At 30.0% G+C, this 22,396-nt stretch overlaps 2 protein-coding genes across 2 annotated transcripts; both read right to left on the bottom strand.

The window, feature by feature from the left end:
• Positions 1-4,654: 4,654 nt before the first annotated feature.
• LOC104881151 (glycine-rich cell wall structural protein 2-like) lies at positions 4,655-5,293 on the bottom strand. The gene has a single exon (XM_010660340.1). The coding sequence runs from the start codon at positions 5,291-5,293 to the stop codon at positions 4,655-4,657; it is 639 nt and encodes a 212-aa protein (XP_010658642.1).
• Positions 5,294-10,488: 5,195 nt separating this feature from the next.
• Positions 10,489-11,124, bottom strand: LOC100241073 (glycine-rich cell wall structural protein 2-like). Its single transcript, XM_010660341.1, has one exon. It carries the CDS (start codon positions 11,122-11,124, stop codon positions 10,489-10,491), a length of 636 nt encoding a protein of 211 aa, XP_010658643.1.
• Between the last annotated feature and the right edge of the window lie 11,272 nt (positions 11,125-22,396).

The raw sequence follows: 22,396 nt of genomic DNA, 5'->3' as shown, positions 1-22,396 counted from the left end.
GGTGAAGCGATTTCTCTCGCTACAATTTGATATGAACGATATGAGTGAAACTTCTTATATCATTGGCATAAAGATTGAGATAGACAAATCTCAACAAATATTAGGATTGTCTCAATAAACCTATATCAATAAAGTGCTTGAGACATTTCACATGAAGGATTGTTCACTTGGTATTGCACCAATTGCCAAAGGCGACAAATTTTGTTTGGACCAATGCCTAAGTAATGATTTGGAGAAGAAAGAGATGAAAAACATTCCTTATGTTTCTGCAGTTAGGAGATTAATGTATGGTCAAGTTTGTACAAGACCTGACATTTCTTATGCAGTAGGAATGTTGGGCAGATATCAAAATAATCCAAGTCTGGAATACTGAAAAGCTGCAAAGAAATTCATGCGATACCTTTAGGGGATTAGGGACTACAAGCTTACATATAGGCGATTTGATCATTTAGATGTGGTTGGATATTTGGATTTTAACTTTGTTGGCTGCCTTGATTCTAGAAAGTCGACATCTGGATATGTCTTCTTATTAGCTAGAAGGGCCATTTCATGGAGAAGTGCAAAGCAAACATTGGTTGCTACTTCGACCATAGAAGCAGAATTTGTTTCATGTTTAGAAGCAATGTCACAAGCTATTTGGTTGAGGAGTTTTATTTCAGGGCTTCAGGTTGTTGACTCAATTTCTAATCCATTGAGGATTTACTACGATAACTCTATTGTAGTGTTTTTGGCTAAGAATAATAAGAGTGCAATTCGCAATAATCACATCGACATAAAGTACTCAGCTATTAGGGAACATGTTAAGTCAAACACGGTAACTATTGAGCATATTAGTACTGGATTGATGATCGCAGATCCTTTGATGAAAGGATTGCCACCTAAGGCTTATAAGGAACATGTTGAGCATATGAGACTCAATTATGTTGTTATTTAAATTTCATGTAATTGAGATACCCTTTGTGTTTTATTGCATTTTTGGTCGATATGAAAACTCCAATTATTTCAATTTTGTCTTCTCATTTGGTTGTATACATAAAGTTTAGAGAGAGTTTAGCCGCATGCTTGCTATGCCTTCGTGATTCATGTGTTTTAAACTCTTTTGATTAAGTATAAGGAATTAGGGAAAAATATGTTATGTATTAATTTAATTAATACATATTAAGTAATTTTTATGGGTCAAGTGGGAGAAATGTTGAAAACCGTTTTTTATAAAATAATAAAAATAGAATAATTTTTTTTTAAGTTTGTGGCCCATTTAAATATTATTTTCCCTAAAAATAAATGAAATGTGGGATCACATATCTTATGGAGTAACCACCCATGTCTGCAGACGTGAGACATATTACTCGGTGTGAAAACTACCTCAAGTCTTTTTTGATGGGGAGAAGAGAAAAAAAAAATACATATATACTGTATTAATTCCAGAAGTGCGATAAGGGTCTCTAGTCTTCAAGAATAGGCCTGTGAGTTCCATCGGTGCATGGACATAAGGTCTTGGAAGGACTAGCCAACTAATCTCTATTTTGTGTGAATCTGATTGTTATGGTTGGAGGTACGATCTTGGAATTTCATTTTATTACTTGCAATTTTAGAGATTTTATCTTACACCAATGACTTTCTTGCTTCAATCCATCTACTTCAAGTTTGAATTTTGTTGGACATTTCGTTGTTGAATTTGAAACTCAGATTTGAATCTCTGAGCGATTATCATTGCAAAGGTCAATTTGTAGAATTTGTTGCATTTATTTAAATGAATTCTTTGAGATAATTGCATTAAGTCTTTGTTTAGTCCTTGAGAAACTCAGGGAAGAAAAAGAAATGGAATTTTGAATTTTATGCTTGGCTAATGGAATTGTAAGATTTAAAGTTTGTTTCATTTCTTAGCAGCATATTAATGGCAATGACAACTGTTTGGACTAGGCGATGTTTGACTAAAATAGGCTCAATTGAGTTGAGATTTTTTTCTTTGTTAGGGGTAAGGATAAAAATATCGGTAATCACAGATATATGGTATTTCAGTTTTACGGATATATTTGAGATTTATTAGCGAATATTTTGAAAAAAAATTTCGGTAGACTTAAACTTGATCAAAATTTATGGAAATATAAGAAAAACCTCATAGAAATATAATTAGAACTATAAAAGACATTTTAAAGTTGTTTTGTTGAATAATTTGATATATGTATGATATGATTTATCCTTTTTGATAATAATATCTATATGTTAATAAAAAATATGAATTTTATATGTGTATATTTATTATTAAATTATATCAAATATTATTTCATAATAATATTGTAATATTTGATTATAATATGTCTAATTTTAAAATATATTTAATATTAAAATTATGATCAATTTAATTCAATTGTATTAAATGATATAGAATAAATGATGATATGTATACAATTTTTTAATATTTAATTAATCTATTCATGATATTAAAAACACTATGAAGAAAATTATCATAATAGTTTTTATATTTTTGGTAGTCAATTAAATGATATTTTTTCATTTAATTATAATTATAATTAATTTGTTTTTAATATATTCTTTTAAAATTTTGTTATATAATGACTTTTACTATATAAGGGGCAAACTTGCTCTAGTGGATGGCTACCTATAGGGTGAGCGTTTTGTTGGGGGTTTGAATCCCCTCAACTTGCAAAAAATAAAGCTCATTTTTGAGCTTTGACCGTGGCGCCCGCATGTTGACCGTCCAAGCCGCACTTTGACCAAGCCAAAATGACTTGAAATATCATTGATATATAGTGAAATATCGGCGATTTATAGTGATTTTTTTTGGATATATCGCGTGACCGATATTTCTCTACCCAATATCATTTTCATAAGTCCCGATATACGATATATCAGTGATAAATCTCTGACATATCACAATATTTTCATCATGGTTAAGGGTAGAAGAATGGGAAATAAGATATTAAATTTTATATTTTTATTTATTTTTTTTATTTTTTATTTTCATGTATTTTCTCCTCAGTCAAACATATATAATAATTGCAGTTGCAACAATTTGGGTTGAAATTAACATGGTTATAAAAAGTTTTGCAAAGCTATTATTCATGCAAATCCAATAGACTTAAAATGTTAACATTAACTTGGAGGAAATGTTTGGTTTAGCTCATTATGCATGAACTACTTTAAGTTTGTTGATTCCTAGAATGGACTCATTTATGAGTTTAATATCAGAAACAAGAGGTGTTCGACCCAAAAACAAAAAAAGGAAAAAAAATATAAAAAAAGGAGAAAAAATAATTTAATTGAGTTTTAAAGGAAAAGTGTATCATTTTTCTGCATGAAATGGTGAATTTGGAGCTCCAAATGATGTATAGTATACTTTGAGCCATTCAATTTTCATGGCTAACCCTATTGCCCTTAGATTATTGATGGTACAACTCTATTCAACTCACAGAGTCTTATTCCAACTTCTTGGATTTGGCCATACTATTAGGTTCTTATTTTTGTTAAACAAAGGCCATTATGTTGTCCCTAAATTATTTTTATCAGGATTTCTCTATTCTTGTTCTTGATTGGTGCTATCTCTTCTCTTTTATGATTGCATTCATTCTTTAGTTTCTAATAGTAACAATACTTCTTTATAATTATTTTTCTTGTTATTTTTTATCATGTAGATTAAAGAAGAATGCCTTAAGGGTGATGAAACTAAGCATATATATTCAAGTTTATTTACATTTATAAGCTTTAAAAGAGTAGTAAAATCTATGTTCAACAAGAAGGATTAAACAAAAATTTAACAGACTTATTCACAAAAGAATTGCCAACTCTAACACTAAAAAAACTTATATATAACATTAAAATGCGGCAATCACTAGTAAAGGTATAATCATATCAACATTAGAAGGAATAAATTAATAAAGATATCACTATACTATACTATTTTTCCCTTCGTTGAGGTTTTGTCTCATTAGGTTTTACTGACAAAGTTTTTATTGAGGCAGTCATAAAAGTTTAAAAGAATATTGTATAATTTTTCCTTCACTAAGGTTTTTCCTAGTAAGGTTTTAACGAGACATATTCTTATAATCATTTAAGGGGAATGTTATAAAACATGATAATTTATTGGATTGCAGGAAATTGTGAATGATTATCCATATTAATACAAATATTTTCTTGACTTTTTATAAAAATAGAATACCTAATGATGAAATAACAATTCTATTTTCTCTTAGCATTCATGTTTTTTTTTTTTCTTCTTCCTTTCATTCTTTTATTTTACAATAATTAAGTTTTGAGAAATTTTTAGTTTTAAGATTTAATTTATTTTTAGTGACTATTAAACTCTACTACTTCTACCGGTGTTGATCATCACTTTTTTGATAATTTAGTGACTATTATTATTATTATTATTATTATTTCTTCTTCCTTTCATTCTCTCGTGACTATTAAACTCTTTTGGGCTTTTTTATTATGAGATTTCGAATTCTCCATAATATCATATTAATGTAAAATATTTCATTTAGATTGTAAGTGAAAATTAATGAAGTATGATAGTAATTTAATTACACTCGTCAACCTCAGCCTGCTTTATTAACTAATTGGTCATTTCTTCAACTTCAGGGTAAACCCTCCTCTCCGCCGCCGTTTCCTGACCCATATCCCGATCCACTTCCGCTCATCCGGATCCGGATCCTGGACCAACTTCACTGCCATTGCCTCCACCTCCTCTTCCTCCCCCACCTCCTTTGCCACCTCCACTCCCGCTTCCGTACCCACTTCCGCTCCCTGATCCGCATCCAGAGCCACTCCGGCCGCTGGACCCAGAGCCTCCGCCCCCTCCTCCACCTCCTCCCCCTACTCCCCCAACTCCTTCGCCACCACTACTCCCGCTTCCGTACCCACTTCCACTCCCTGATCCGTATCCGGAGCCACTCCCGTCGCTGGACCCAGGGCCTCGCCCTCCTGCACCATGGCCTGATCCATACCCGGATGGTGCACTTCCCTTAACGTCTTTGCTACCGCTACCTCCACCTCCGCCACTTGGATTCCCATCCCGATCAGAAGCACGAAACCCTGAACCAGCTCCGGAACCACCACCGCGGCCGCCACCTTTCCCCCCTCCCAGACCCGGAGGCACCAGCTCTCCCACCGCCGCCACCTCCTCCACCTCCACCTCCACCACTTGCATACCCGTGCACATCAGCACCACCATACCCTGAACCACTACCCGAACCGTAGCCTGAACCAGCTCCGACAGCGGAACCACCACCGCCTCCGCCACCCTCTCCACCACCACCTCCTCCGCCACCTCCATCGGCGCCACATTCCTTCAACATTCTAGCAGCAAAGGAGAGATCCAGGGGGAGCAAAACCAAGAATGCAAAACCCATCACCTTAGAACTGCCCATTGTGGGAAAAGAAGGTTGAGAATCACTCTCTATATGTATCAGAAGTAATCACACCAGTTAGCTACTACTTGTGTGTTGTGAGAGAAGATGTAGGAAGTGTCCCTTAGGCTTTTTGGAGCTCCATATATCGCTTTGTTTATGGAGGTTCTAGTACCTTCTTCTGCAAATTAATAGATAACGGGGAATTGAGTTAGTGGTGTTAGTGGTGACGGTGATGACTGGTGAATCATCAGACTTTCATGCAATTCTTAATCTAAACTATATATGTTTGGTTATGCGAAAATTTGAGTGAAAATAGAAGGAAAGAAAAATATATAAGTATAAGGAAAATGTAGAAAAATAAAATATGGATTAAAAATGGATAAATTATTTTTATTTTATTTTATTCATATAAAAATGAAATAATTTAAAAATATATTAATTTTTAATTATTTTGAATTATATATTTTTTTTTTATAGAATAATCAAATACGAGAAAATCATCCTCTTTACCAATTTTATTTTTTCATGGGTATTTTTATTAACCAAAGTTTGTATTCCACTTTTAACCTGAAATGTCTTTTAACAAACTCCTCCCAATTCTCAACGTGTTCATACTCGAATGGCTTATCACCATCTCTCCGCCAAAAGCCGCCACACACTACTATTTTCTTCACTTGTTTGATTATCAAACCACACGTCGCTCACCAGTCCCCAACCTTTACTAAGAGAAGACCTTAGGGCCTAGAGCCATGGGTTGTCCCCAAATCTTGGATTCTTCGTGCCACCCACCCTTTTCAACCCGTACCACTTTCAGAAAACCTAAAAAAGCTTGGCCACAAACATGAAACACCCCCACCAAGCTCACCTACCCAAATTCTCTACTACAAATGTTAGTGCTTCTTCACCTTCCTTCATATCTGCAACCTCACAATGACAAATGGCATTCTATTTTGGCTTCCCCATTTTACTTTGTTGGCCATTTTCTTTTGCAGTGTGTTCCAATCGTTGCAATGGAGCATTATGGTGGTGTATAGCAGCCAGCTAGCAAGTAGCAATTAACATAGGAGTTGTCAATTCTTTGGACTTTTCAATGGTTTTGTATATTTGTGCGCATGCATTATATTTAATTACCATTAACTATAAGTCTATATATCTATAAATGTATTGTTTACTGAGATAACACTTATCATCAGCCTTGACAAAGTCTTTTAGAGGCGTCCCATGTTTGTTATCCAATGAGTGTTGGAGTTTGAGTACATGAATGGGAAGTATTGATTGAGAGACTAACTAGGTTAATTGATTTGTTTAACTAAATTGGGGTTATGAAAGACATTATAACTTAATTTAGAAGCTTATTTGATGATCGCGTTGTGTACATTTTTTCTTTTTTGTTTGGGATGGAGCTTTCGTTAATTACATATCATCTTATAACTCTCATAGGTAAGTAGAAGTGTAACGTGGTGTAAATTGATTCACTTAACCTCAATTTAACCAAATTTGAGATGGATTTAGACAATAATGTTTAATATTTTGATTGGATTTGGGTTAAACTTTTTCAACTCGAACTTATTTGGATGGAATTTAATATTTTTTTATAACATTTATGATTTATATTATATTATATGATAATATTTATTTTATTGATTTTCTTTTAAAACTTTTAAGAAAAAAAAACCCAAACTCAATATAATTTTTTTTTAAAAAAATAAGATTAATTTGGATTTGTATTGAGTAGTATCAAAATGGATTGGACTCGAATCCATTGTTTTTAAATTAGAGTGAATCTGGGTTAATTACAATTCTATCTAACCTATCCAAATTAAGACAAGTTGTAGTAATTAAATACTTTTTTCTTATGTTTGAAGAAAATATGCAAATTTCTTTTAATTTTGATATATAAAAAAATAGAACCATTTTAGAGAACATATTAACTTGCAGATTTGTATTTATTTAAACCCATATTCTCATTGTGGCTGACTTCCAAATGCCAATATAAAGAAATGTCTCATTTAGGTTTTAACGAAGTATATTTTTATGATCATCCAAGGAGAAATGTTATAAAATATGATAATTTATTGAATTATGAGAACTTGTAGATAATCATCGATATAAATATCTTTTTTGACTATTTATAAAAGAAGAAGATCTACTAATGAAATAACAATTCTATTTTCTCTTAGCATTTCTTTTATTCTTTTTTGTTTTTTCTCGTTGTTCTTCTCTTTCTTTTATTTTATAAAAATTAAGTTTTTGAAATTTTTTTAGTAATTTTTTAGTTTGAAGATTTAATTTATCTTTAGTGACTACTAAACTCTACTCCTACGAGTGTTGGCCACTTTGTTAGATAATTTAGTTATCTTTTTATTATTATTATTGTTAGCCCAATGGTTCTCCTAATCAGGTTTTGATGATAACAAACCATGGTTAAGTTACTAATTGGTTTGAATTGTAAAGAATCTCAAATATTAATTTGAAAATTCATCAAAGGACCTAATGAATGCAAGATCAAGACGTTTGGAAGACCTTCAATAATAGGAAACAAAGGTAAGATGAATGCATGGGTGCACTTAGGTTTTACATATCATTTCATGCATCTTTGAAAAACTCGATTTATTCTTTAAAGTTACTGTTTCATTAAAACCCGAGTTTTATCAAATGTACCTTAGGCAAATCGTTTCAAAATTGGCATTTTAATTTACCTAAATACCTTGCCTAAGTGTTAGAAGAGAAAAGAACAGAAAAAGATAGGTTTTTGGACCCAAAATGGTGAACCGGTCGAGGCATTGGCCAATCGGCTCAACTGGCTAGGGTATTGGTCGACCAGTTCCCTTTGCCCAATCGAGGTCCGGTCGAGGAGTGCAAAAACACTCTCTCTTTTTCAGTAGCCTTCCCTTCCTGATCGAGGCAATTCCCTTTCCGGTTGACCTCCGATCGAGGTCCGGTTGAAGTAACGGTAACATGCCAAAGCATTAAATGCTCCAATGGCTAGTAAATCGGTCGACCCTCAGCTCGACCGGTTGAGGCTACTTTTTGATTTTCTTGGCTCCCGACTTTAGAAACCTATAAATAAAGAGCTCCACTTCATTTATGTGTAAGAGAACACCTACATTTATTTGTCTATCCACTTGTTCTTGCTTTAAAAGATCTCATTTCTTTCTTGGTGCATTAAATCTTCACTTGCATATCCTTTAGTGCACCTTTGTGATTCATCCTAGTTTTGATTTTTATTTGAACTATTATCGAGTTAGGTTGTAAGAAGTTCATTCTTGTTAATTGAGTGTTAAAGCCTTCAAGTGAGTTGAATCTTGAAGAGATTGTGTAAGAGCCCATTGGAGTCAGAATTCAAGTGTAAAGGTGATTAGAAACTTGGTTGAAACTTCAAGTTAATGAAACCCTCACTCGGTTAGGAGTTTGGGGAGAGTGGACGTAGGTAAGAAAGTGCCAAACCATTTTAAAATATGAGTTTGATTTTTCTAACTTTATTTCTTTTTATTTGCTTCTCTTGTACTTGAATTTGTTGTGTTTAAAAATAATTTTTTTAAAATCCAATTCACCCCCCTCTTGGGTGTTTTTCTTATTTAAGATTAGCTCAATTATTTATTTATTTTATTTAAAGATGCTACATATACCTTCACATTTTTCATTTTCTATTATATAATAAATGATAATTGAATGTAAAAACGATATTCAAGATATATTATTAAAATGTTGATCAAAGTCATCATAAAATAGAGCAAACATTTTCTATTCTTTATTTGTTATTTTTCTTTTATAAATTAGTTAACTTTGTGGATTTAAATCTATAGTACAAAAACTGATCTTCACATCTATATAATAACATGAGTGTTATTTCTTCCCTTTTTTTTTTTTAAAAAAAAAAACTAAAATAGAAAATTAAGGGTTCACTATTTTTGAGAAAAGAAATGTTTGGCAAGTAAGAAACAAAAAACAATAAATTTTCAGTTTTAAAAAAAACAATGAAACAAATATGAAGGATAATTAAAAATAAAATATTATATATAAATTTTAATTTAAAAAAAAATTAAAAACATAGAAAACAAATAGAAAACTTTCAAAATTCTCAAACAAACTTTTATTTTAAAAAAATTAAAAAAAATCTAAAAAACTTTTTTCTCTGAGCTCAAATTTTAGAAATTCTAAAACTAATTTTAAAGATATAATGTAAATTCATATAGAATTTATATTGAAACAAGCACTTATGAATTTATTCATAAGTGGTTATTATTAATTAATTTATGAGTAGATGTGAAAATTAATTAATAGTACCACTCCAACCCATTTTGAGCTTTTTTATTATGGGAGAATTATCTTTTGGGGGTAGATGGGCCCCCAAATTAACAAAAGGTCTATATAACTCTTCAAATTGAGTTGAAGGATATGAAATAGTAATGGACAAATATACCCTTTAAGAACACATATAAAATATTTTATAAAATTAAGTTAAATAATTTTTTTTCAATAAATTTTTTTTCAAAAATACTAAATTAAATAAAAGTAGTTTTCAAAAATATTAAATTAAATAATTTTTTTTCAATAATATTAAATTAATTTTTTTTCGAAAATATTAAATTAAATTAAAGTATTTAAAAAAATTATTAAATTAAATATTTTTTTTAAATATTAAATTAAATAAATTTATTTTAAAAAAATATTAAATTAAATAAAAGTATTTTAAAAAATATTAAATTACATAAAAGTATTTTTTTTAAATATTAAATTAAATTAAAAATATTAAATTAAATAAAAGTATTTTTCAAAAATATTAATTTTTTTTTCTCAAAATCAACAAATGGCATTTTTGGAAATATTGAAGGATGATATCCTTCAACTCAATTTCCATACTTTCATTGGGTTTTGGGCTCAATTTGATGAATTATATGGACCTTTTGTTAATTTGACGGTCCATCTACCCCAAAACATAATTCTCCCTTTTATTATTTCCTCCTCCCTCATTGAGAGTTCGAATTCTCATTAATATCATATCAATGCCAAATATTTCATTTAAATTGTAAGTGAAAATTAATAAAGTATGATAGTAATTTAATTACACTCGTCAACCCTACCCTGCTTTATTAACTAATTGGTCGTTTCTTCAACTTCAGGGTGAACCATTCTCTCCGCCGCCGTATCCTGACCCATATCCCGATCCACTTCCATCGCCTCCTCCTCCACCATAGCCTGATCCATACCCGGATGATGCACCTCCCTTAACGTCTTTGCTACCGCTACCGCTACCTCCACCTCCGCCACTTGCATTTCCATCCCGATCAGAAATACGAAGCCCTGAACCAGATCCGGAACCACCACCGCGGCCGCCACCTTTCCCCCCTCCAGACCCGGAGGCTCCACCTCTCCCACCGCCGCCACCTCTACCTTCCCCGCCTCCACTTCCTGACCCGTAACCAGAACCGGATCCATATCCTGAACCGTAGCCTGATCCAGACCCGGAGGCTCCAGCTCTCCCACCGCCGCCACCTCCTCCGCTACACCCACCTCCACCTCCACCACTTGCATACCCGTGCCCATCAGCACCACCATACCCTGAACCACTACCCGAACCGTAGCCTGAACCAGCTCCGACAGCGGAACCACCACCGCCTCCGCCACTCTCTTCACCACCACCTCCTCCGCCGCCTCCATCGGCGCCATATTCCTTCAATGTTCTAGCAGCAAAGGAGAGATCCAGGAGGAGCAGAACCAAGAATGCAAAACCCATCACCTTAGAACTCCCCATTGTGGGAAAAGAAAGTTGAGAATCACTCTCTATATATGTATCAGAAGTAATCACACCAGTTAGCTACTACTTGTGTGTTGTGAGGGAAGATGTAGGAAGTGTCCCTATTTATAGGCATTTTGGAGCTCCATATATCGCTTTGTTTATGGAGGTTCTAGTAGCTTCTTCTGCAAATTAATAGAGAACTGGGAATTGAGTTAGTGGTGATGGTGGTGACTGGTGAATCATTAGCCTTTCATGCAATTATTAATCTAAAATATAAGGCTTGTGTTCCACTTTTGACTTGAGATTTCTTTTAACAAACCCATCCCAATTCTCCATGTGTTAATACTAGAATGGCTTACCACCATTCCTCTATGAATCCATGTTTCCTGGTTCATCCTCATCTTGCAACTACTTGTGTAGCAATTGATACAAATATGATTCAATATAATTTAATTTTCATATTCTTATTGATTAATTGATTAAATATAAGGTGGCAAGGCTTTAGAATTTTTCAATAAATATTTTTAGGTTTTACATAAGGATACATTAAACTAGCCTTATGAAATAAAATTTAATGGCTTAAATCTAGATAGGATTTAATTTACCTTAACCCTAAATATGACACAATGGTATTAAGTATTAAGTTATTTTTGTTTTCATAATAAAAGTGAAGTATAAAGGAAGGGATTAGGAGTATGAATCAACTAACTTTTAGATTAAAAAAAAAATTATAATTATGATTTTTTTTTATTTTTTTTTAAATAATGGGACTCATGTGTCCATGCATTCACATGAAAGTGGAGTACTAATGTATATACCCTTATTCTTTTTCCGCATCACATGTATTTAATGTAATTCATAGTACGGTAGGAACCAACTAGGAGTTTGCTATATACTCAGTTTTAATTATATTCTAATAAATATAATCTATAAATACTTATTCATCAATTTTATATTTTATTTTTTATGATAAATATATGTGTTAAAAAGGAAATATGAAAACGAAAAATTATTTAATTTTATATATAAATAATGGAGTAGGACTAGGTGGGTTGAGCTATTGTCTAAACTCGCCTCATCCTCGATCCAGGTTAGAAGAAAAAATAAATAAAAAATCTCACACTGAAATTTTAATTCAATTGTATCTCTCCCAATCCATTTTTATCAAGACTAAGGTGGAAGGAGGTAATCAGTTTTCCAAAATATTCACCCTTTTATCATCCTGAATTAAAATTTTAAATTACTTTCTACAGTACTACGAGTGGCTATTTTCTCCACTTGTTTGATTATTAAACCACACATCCCTCACCAGTCCCCAACCTCTACTAAAAGAACACCCTAGAGCCATGGATTGTCCCTAAATCTTGGTGCCTCCCACCTCCCATTTCAACCCATTCTACTTTCAGAAAACCTAAATAAGCTTGGCCACAAACATGAAACACCCCCACCAAGCTCACCTACCCAAATTCTCTACTCCAAATGTTAGTGCGCATGCATTATATTTAATTACCATTAACTATAAGCATCTCGTGTATGTTGTCCAATGAGTGTTGGAATTTGAGTATATTTATAGGAAGCATTGATTGAGAGATTGACTGGGTTAATTGATTTGTTTAACTAAATTGGGATTGTGGAATGCATTATAACTCAATTTATAACCTAATTTGATTGCCACCTTGTACACATTTTACTCTTGGTTTGGGGTGGAGTCTTTGTTAATTATTTATCTCTCCTAAGATCTTGATGTAGTGATTTTCTTTAGTAATATTAAATTGTTGCACCATTTCTAGTCCGAAAATGACATTTTTAACTTAGGGATGTAACTCACGTGTATTAGTACATGAAACCTCAATCTAATCCGATTTTAAAAGGATTTGGATAATTATTTTTAATATTTAAATTGGGTTATTCGAACTTAATATTAAATTTGGATAACTTAAATCCATACAAGTATTGGCATAAATATATATATATATATATATATATATATATATATATATATATATATTAATTTAGAATGAATCAAATCTCCTCAAGTAGGATTTGAACCTATAACGAGTAGGTTAACGGTTGCTCGTTCTACGATTGAGCTACTGAGGAACAATGAGAGATTATATCTCATGGAGTTCAATTCCTGTTCTCAGAAATAATTTTTTTAAAAACATTTATAATTTAAATTATTTTATATGATAATATTTATTTGTATTAATTTTCTTTTTAGATTCATAAGAAAAAAATTTAAATCATATTTATATCATACAATTTTTGGTTTCTAGAAAGGTATACATATTATAGGTAGATGTTGAATCAAACAACCCAATGAATTCAAATCTAATCTAATCAATCCAAACTTAATCTAGACTTAGTTAAGAAAATAAGACTAAATTGGATTTGTATTGAATAGCTTGGATTATAAATCAGATTAAATTATACCTGAATTGATTATTTTTCAATTAGATTAAACAATCATTTCCAACTTATTTAAATTGCAACCTTGTAGCTAAGTTGTAGTAATTAAATACCTTTTGCTTATGTTAAAGAAAATATCCAGATATCTTCAAGTTTGTTATAAAAAAAAAATCGAGAGCATATTAAGAGAATTTACTATTCTCATAATAATGGTTATTTATATTTATATGAATGCATTATATTAATTAACACTAACTACATATATGTATTGTTTATTGAGATAACACTTGATTATCATTGACAAAGTCTTTTAGGGCGTACTTGGTAATTGTTTTTTTAAAACAATTCTAAAAATTTGTTTTTGAGAGTAATTTTTAAAAACTGTTCTTTGATTTTTTGTTGAATAAAAGTTTGTTTGAAAACCAAAATGTTTTTAATCTATTTTTAATATTTTTAAATATGTTTTAAAAATAATTTTTATATTTATTTTATTTTTAATCATTGTATATGTTTGTATAATTATTTTTTAAAACAACTCTTATAAAACAAGTGAAAATAACTCAAAGATGTTATTTTAAGAATAGGAAATAAAAAATATTTTTTTATTATCGAATGTGTTTTTTGCATTTTTTGTTTTGAAAAATAGAAAATTGTTCTAAAAAACAATTTCCAAACAAACCCTTAGTGGCACCCCATGTTTCTTGTCCAATGAGTGTTGGAATTTCAATACATGAAGAAGCACTGATTGAGAGATTGACTAGGTTAATTACTTTGTTTACTAAATTAGGATTGTGGAAGGCTTTATTTAATTAGATGCTTATATGATGGCCACGTTTTGCACATTTTCCTTTTAGTTTGTGGTGTAGTTTTCCTTAATTATCATCTAATTACCAACCCTCCTAAGATCTTGTTGAGTAGTGGGCTCTTTTTTTTCTTTTTGAAAGTGACCAAGTTGTTGCATCATTTCCTCTTCCCCATCTTGAGGGTGGATTTTGTGCTAATTTTTTATTATTAATTATCATCTAATTAATGACCTTGCTAAGATCTTGATTATTAATTGTGATGTTTCATATTGGATGGACGAAAAGGTTTTGACACATACAATATATATATATGGGTTCCTTTTAACCATATAAATATGTTTTAAAATCATGAGGACCTTTTGAGATCAGAGTGGATAACATTTCTACAATTTTTTTATCCTATAATCCTATATGATAGAAAGATGATCTTTTAATCATGTAGACACACACAGTTAGTAGTGGACTACTACAAATGTTATAGAATCGATTATCAATTTTTTGTGGGAATTTATTTGGTCTCGTATGAGATATTTTTCTGTTTGACTTTATAATTCTTGAAACATGATGAAGACATTGTGCTCAAATGAAGTATATATATATATATATATATATATATATATATAGATATATTTAACTATGTGAACACATTTTAAAGTCATGAGGACCTATTGAAGATAGAATGGTAAATGTCTACATAAGGGGGAGGAAGCGAGTTGTTGTAAATGATATGCGAGCCTCCCAACTCAGTGTGGTAATTTGCTTGGTCCCACAAAAATATGTTTGTTTGTTTGATCCCACAATCCTATGGGACATGAGTGATCACATGAGGGGTAATTTGTTTGGTCTTGTAAAAAATATTTATTTGTTTGACCTCACAATCTTGTGGGACACGAGTGATCGCATGAAGGGTAATTATAACCTTTCAATTTAGATAAAGAAAATATGAGTTTCTCTTTATCATGTAGATATATTTTAAAATTATCAGAACCCTTTGAGTTTAGAGCAAACAATATTTATATAATTGAGAGTAGGTTATCGCAGGATTTAAAGCAAACAATATCTATATGAGTAGGTGGTTACATTTTTTTTGCCTCTTAAGTGAAAGTAATATTAAGTTGATGCACCATTTCATATCTTAAAAAAGACATTTTCAACATGTAAAACAAAGTGTTAAAGAAATTCATTTGCAAAATACATTAATGATGAAATAAGAATACTTCATACTTAAAAAAAAAACGTTCATATTTTTTCTTATAATTATAGAATTTAATAGTAAACTACCCAAATTTACCTTTTGACTCCACCATATTATAGTGGATTGGGATTCAAGTGGGACACGAGATCTAACACTTATGACTTAATTTGTAGATTTGTATCAATTTAAACCCATATTCTCATAATGGCTTGCCACCAAATGCTAATATAAAGAAATGCCACCTTTAGCTAATAATTTTTCTTACACGATAGACCAAGAAATTTATAAAATTAAATTCCTTTACAATGATGGCATTGTCACGAAAGATAATATAGGCCATTTGTTGCCAATATAAAAGATAAACTTGCAAAGTGGAGCAGCCAATTCTTTCTCACATGATGAGTTTGGTAATTGGTTTTCCACCTAATGGACACATTTAAATGTTGATAGGAATATCTATATTGTAATCAAACATACTTAAAATTATCCTTTTTTTTTTTTACTAGGTTTATTAATTTATGTGTAATTTAGATTAGAAATTATAATGAGAAAAGATTTTTCACGTATGTAGTGGTGGAGCCAACAGTTTAGTTCAAGGGGGGCAACCATTGAAAATACAGGCTTTAACCCAATAATCTAGAGTTGTTATTATTAGGGGGGACAATAATTGGTTCGTTAGGGGGGCATGGGCCCCCTAGGCACTAGATGGCTCCACCAATGCGCATATCTTTATGTAATGGGATTAGTTTGGATTTGGTATTCAATAAATTCAATAATTTCATTAGCAAGTTCTATTTTAATTTTTTAAAATAAATGAATCAAAATAAATCCAAAGAAATTTAAATAATTTTAATTAATATATTTACTTTCCACCATGTGAAAGAGTATAAATTCTTTTATAATATAATATTCTCATAGTTTCATCTTTTCTAGTTGCCAAAATAATAGCTCATAAATTCTTAAAAAAATTCTACTTTTTTAATATAGCATGTGTATTACCTAGCTTATAACTTCAAAATTTTGAAAGAGAGCAAGATGAAAAATTCACTACCCATGGATTTTAGGTTTCCACCAATATAAGAACTTATTATTTTTTTTTTGATAAGATTAATGGTGATTACTTAATTCAAGAAAAAAAGTTTAAAAGATATTGATAACTACAAATATGAGTTTATAAAATTATAAAATTACAAGTAGGTATGAAGTTTATTTTTTAATTCTTTTTTATATACACGAAATTATTTTTAATGCACTTTCATTAATTGTTTTCTACTAATGCATGCATATGATTGCATATTATGAATTTCTTTTTTTCAAAATTTTATCCATTTTTTATTATTATTTATTGTATTGATATGAATGTGACATTTATTTTATATAACAATAACTTTTTAAATTTATTTTATCAAAAAAATTATTAGGTTTGAAAATTTTCTTTGTTGTTTAATTCATGGATACACAAATCTATCTTCAAACCATTAATTTACTATTTGTGAAAGATATATTTTGGGGAAAATTACCCATTAGGGTGTGCTAGGTAAAAAATAATGGGAACAGGGTGAGTAAATTTGATAAGTACTCTGAAGATGTTGTCGAATACACAACATAAAAAATGGAGACACACTGATGATGATGCGAAATGGAAGCCTTCGGCGGAGAGGCCACCGGTACAATGGAACTGTAAACGGGTAGACAAGATTGAGTATGCCATTGAGGACACAACGCTGACAATGAAAACTCTTTGACAATGTGAAAATGAAGCTTTCATAGGAAGGACACTAGAACAACAGGTTTCTTCCCTATTTTTTCAATTATTATATTCTTAAAAAATTGTAATTTTAAGGTTTAATTAAATGGCAAATGGGTTTGATAAAAAAATATTAGGCCTTTAGATGAATTATCACATTCATTGATCCTTCTAGGTCATTTCACCCAAGCCCACCCTAATGGGTAATTTTCCTTGTATTTTATGTATGCATGATGTGAATGTAAAGTTTAACTCAATAAAAAGAGTCTTACAATATAGTAAAACATTTTTCCAACTTGCAACATAAAATATATTAAAAATACAATATATTACAATATGCTTTAATTTCACTTTTTAACAAATATAAAAACAAATTTTTTATTATAATATTTTCCTAATAATTATATTATGAAGTTAAATGATTCAAAATTTCTGAAAATATAAAAACAATTTTTTTATTGTAATGTTTTCTTATGAAATCTATATAATAAAAAAATAATCAATTTATTTTTTTAATTATTGGAATGAAATAATAATTTTTAAGATTATTATTATATTATTATTATTATTATTTGAATAAGTTGTTTATAATATTTTAAAAATAATAAGTAATGAAACACCTAAGAAGGGGTGAATTGGATTTCAAAAATTCTTTTTCAAACACAATAAATTCAAGCAAAAGAAGAACAAATATAAAGAGATAAGGTTAAAAAGAACAAACTCATATTTTATAGTGATTCGACACTCTTTGCCTAAGTTTACTCACCACAAGTTCCTAACCGAGTGAGAGAGTTCTATTATACTTGAAACTTCAACCAAGAGTCTAAAGACTTGGGATTTCGACTCCAATGGGAACTTACACAATCTCTTCAAGTCTTTACTCACTTGAAACTTCTAACTCTCACAAAACATTCAAATATAGATTTAAACATCTCAATCTAGTTCAATAATGACTTAAATAAACCTCAAAGGCTAGAAAAAAATCACAAGAGTGTAATAAGAAATATGCAAATGGAGGTTTAATGCACTAAGAAAAAAATGAGAGCTTTTTAGTCAAGAACATATAGGTAAACAAATAAATGCATGTGTTCTTATACTTATAAATGAAGTGGAGCTCTCAATTTATAGGTTTCTAGCCTCGGGGGGCAAAATGCCAAAAAACAGTCTCAATTGGTCGAGTTGGGGGTCAAGTGATTGACTAGCCGTTGAGCAAGAAATGCATGACAAGTGACCATTAGGCCTTGATCGGACCTCAATCAGGTCTCGACCAAACCTCGATTGGGAAGGCATAACCATCGATCGAGAATGAAAGGCTACTAGAAAAGAGAGAATTTTTTTTGCATCTCTCGATCAACCCTAGATTGAGAAGATATAACCGGTTGACTACAACATATGACCGAGAAGATTTTCATTTTAGATTCTTAAGAAAAAATTCTAATTATATTTATATCATACAATATTTTGGTTTTTAGAAAGGTATACATATTATAGGTAGATATTGAATCAAACAACCCAATGAATTCAAATCTAATCTAATCAATCCAAACTTAATCTAGACTTAGTTAAGAAAATAATACTAAATTGGATTTTTATTGAATAGCTTGGATTATAAATCAAATTAAATTATAATTAAATTGATTGTTTTTTAATTAGATTAAACAATCTTTTCCAACTTGTTTAAATTGCAACCTTGTAGCTAAGTTTTAGTAATTAAATACCTTTTGCTTATGTTAAAGAAAATATGCAGATATCTTCAACTTTGATATAAAAAAATAAAATAAAAATAGAACCATCATAGAGAGCATATCAAGAGAATTTACTATTCTCATAATAATATAAATTACCATTTTCATAATAATGGTTATTTATATTTATGTGAATGCGTTATATTAATTAACACTAACTATATATATGTATTGTTTATTGAGATAAAACTTGATCATCATTGACAAAGTCTTTTAGGGCTTGTTTAGTAACTATTTTTGAAAACAATTCTGAAAAATAGTTTTTGACAATAATTTTTAAAAACTATTCTTTGATTTTTGTAGAGTAAAAGTTTGTTTGGAAATCTACAATGTTTTTAATCTATTTTTAATATTTTTAAATATGTTTAAAATTTTTTTTTATATGTATTTTATTTTTAATCATTCTACATGTTTATATAATTATTTCTTAAAATAGCTCTTAGAAAACAAGTGAAAATAACTCAAAAATATTATTTGAAAACACCATATTTTGTATTTTTAAGAATAGAAAATAGAAAACAGTTTTTGATTGTCGAATGTATTTTTTATGTTTTTTATTCTACAAAATAGAAAATTGTTCTCAAAAACAATTTCCAAACAAGCCCTTAGTGGCATCTCATGTTTCTTATCCAATGAGTATCGGAATTTGAGGACATGAAGGGGAAGCACCGATTGAGAGATTGACTAGGTTAATTTCTTTGTTTACTAAATTAGGATTGTGGAAGGCTTTATTTAATTAGATGCTTATATGATGGCCACGTTCTACATATTTTCCTTTTTGTTTATGGTATAGTTTTCTTTATTATCATTTAATTGCCAACCCTCCTAAGATCTTGATGAGTGGTGGGCTCCTTTTTTTGTTTTTGAAAGTGATATCAAGTTGTTGCATCATTTCCTTTCCCCATCTTGTGGGTGGATTTTGTGCTAGAATTTTTATTAATTATCATCTAATTAAAGACCTTGCTAAGATCTTGATTATTAATTGCGATGTTTCATATTGGATGGACGAAAAGGTTTTTGACACATACACACAATATATATATATATATATATATTTGTGAGGACCTTTTGAGATCAAAGTAGACAATATTTCTGCAAGTTTTTATCCTACAACCCTATATGATAGAAAGATGATCTCTTAATCATGTAGACACACATAGTTAGTAGTAGTGGACTACTACAAATGGTATCAAAACTGATTATCAATTTGGTATGGGAATTTATTTGGTCCCATATGAGGTATTTGTCTTTTTGACTTTATAATTCTTGAAACATGATGAGGACGTTGTATTCAAATGAAGTGTATATATATATATTATTGAAGCTAGAATGGTCATTGTCTACATGAGGGGGAGGGAGTGAGTTGTTACAAATGATATTAGAGCCTCCCAATTCAAGGTGGTAATTTGTTTGGTCCCATAAAAGAATGTTTGTTTGTTTGACCCCCACAATCCTATGGGACATGAGTAATCTGCATGAGAGGTAATTTGTATGGTCCCATAAAAAATGTTTATTTGTTTGACCTCATAATTCTGTGGGACAAGAGTGATCGCATGAATGATAATTATAATCTTTCAATTTAGATAAAGAAAGTATGAGTTTCTCTTTATCATATAGATATATTTTAAAATTATCATGAGGACCCTTTGAGTTTGGAGCAAATAATATTTACATAATTGAGAGTAGGTTATTACAGGATTTAAGACAAACAATATCTACATAAGTAGGTGGTTACATTTTTTTTTTCCTTTTAAGTGAAAGTAATATTAAGTTGGTGTACCATTTCCTATCTCAAAAAAGACATTTTCAACATATAAAACAAAGTGTTAAAGAAATTCAATTGCAAAATACATTAATGATTAAATAAGAATACTTCATACTTAAAATAAATAAATAAATAAATAAATAAAATCATATTTATTCTCTTATAAGTATTGAAATTAATAGTAAACTACCCAAATTTTCCTTTTGACTCTAGCATATTATAGTGGATTGGGATTCAAGTGGGACATGAGATCTCACACTTAATGACTTAATTTGTAGATTTGTATTAATTTAAACCCATTGTCTCATTGTGGTAGAACACCAAATGCCAGTATAAAGAAATGCCTCATTTAGCTAATAGTTTCTCATACACGATAGACCAAGAAATTTTACAAAATTAAATTCCTTAACAATTCTGACATTGTCATAGAATATAATATAGGCACTTTATTGTCGATATAAAAGATAAACTTCCAAAGTGGAGCAATCAATTCCTTCTCACCTAATGAGTTTGGTAATTGGTATTCCACCTAATGCACATATTTAAATGTTGATAGGAATATCTATACTGTAATCAACCATACTTACAACTATTTCTTTTTTCTTTTCCTAGGTTTATTAATTTATGTACAATTTAAATTATAAATTATAATGAGATAGGATTTTTCACGTATCTAGTGGTGGAGCCAGCAGTTTAGTTCAATGGGATAACCCTTGAAACTAATACAAGTTTTAACCCAATGATTCAGAGTTGCTATTATTAGGGGGAGTAATAATTGGTCTGGATTAGAGTTTTACTATTGCAATAAGTGTAGTTTTTTTGTTTTAATATTTTCAAAGGGGCATGTGGTCTTTCGGCACTAGCTAGTTCCGCGAGTGCGCATATCTTTATGTTGGGATTAGTTTTGAATTTGGTATTCAATAATTTCATTACCAAGTTCTATTTTATTTATTTTTAAATAAATGAAGCAAAATAAATGGAAAGAAATTTAAATAATTTTAATTAATATATCTACTTTCCACCATCTAAAAGAGTATAAACTCTTTTATAATCTAATATTCTCATATTTTCATCCTTTCTAGTTACCAAAATAACAACTCTTAAATTCTTAATAAAATTCCTTTTTTTTTTTTTTTTTTTTAATATAGTATGTGCATCAAAACTTCAAAAATTTGAAATGGAGCTAGACGAAAAATTCACTACCCATGGATTTTAGTTCCCACCAATATAAGAACTTATTCTTTTTTTTTCGTAAGATTAATGGTGATTACTTAATTGAAGAAAAAAAAAAGATATTGATATCTACAAATATGAATCTATAAAATTATAAAATTACATGTAGGTATGAAGTTTATTTTTTAATTCTTTTTAATGTACCCGAAATTATTTGTAATGCACTTTCATTAATTGTTTTTTTAAATTCTTTTTAATGTACACAAAATTATTTTTAATGCACTTTCATTAATTGTTTTGTAGTAATGCATGCATATGATTGCATATTATGAATTTTCTTTCAAATTTTTATCCATTTTTTTTATAATTTATGGATACACAAATCTATCTTCAAATCATTAATTTATTTGTTGTTAAAGATATATTTTGGGGAAAATTACCCATTAGGGT

The sequence above is a fragment of the Vitis vinifera genome, chromosome 13 (genome assembly GCF_030704535.1).
Source record: "Vitis vinifera cultivar Pinot Noir 40024 chromosome 13, ASM3070453v1".
Classification (NCBI taxonomy): Eukaryota; Viridiplantae; Streptophyta; class Magnoliopsida; order Vitales; family Vitaceae; genus Vitis; species Vitis vinifera.
The sequence above is the reverse complement of the archived record's forward strand: the minus strand, read 5'-3'. Positions and strand labels throughout refer to the sequence as shown.

Coding starts and splice junctions, on each gene's coding strand:
- LOC104881151 (XM_010660340.1), bottom strand. CDS start 5,293: ATGGAGGTGGCGGAGGAGGTGGTGGTGGAGAGGGTGGCGGAGGCGGTG.
- LOC100241073 (XM_010660341.1), bottom strand. CDS start 11,124: ATGGGGAGTTCTAAGGTGATGGGTTTTGCATTCTTGGTTCTGCTCCTC.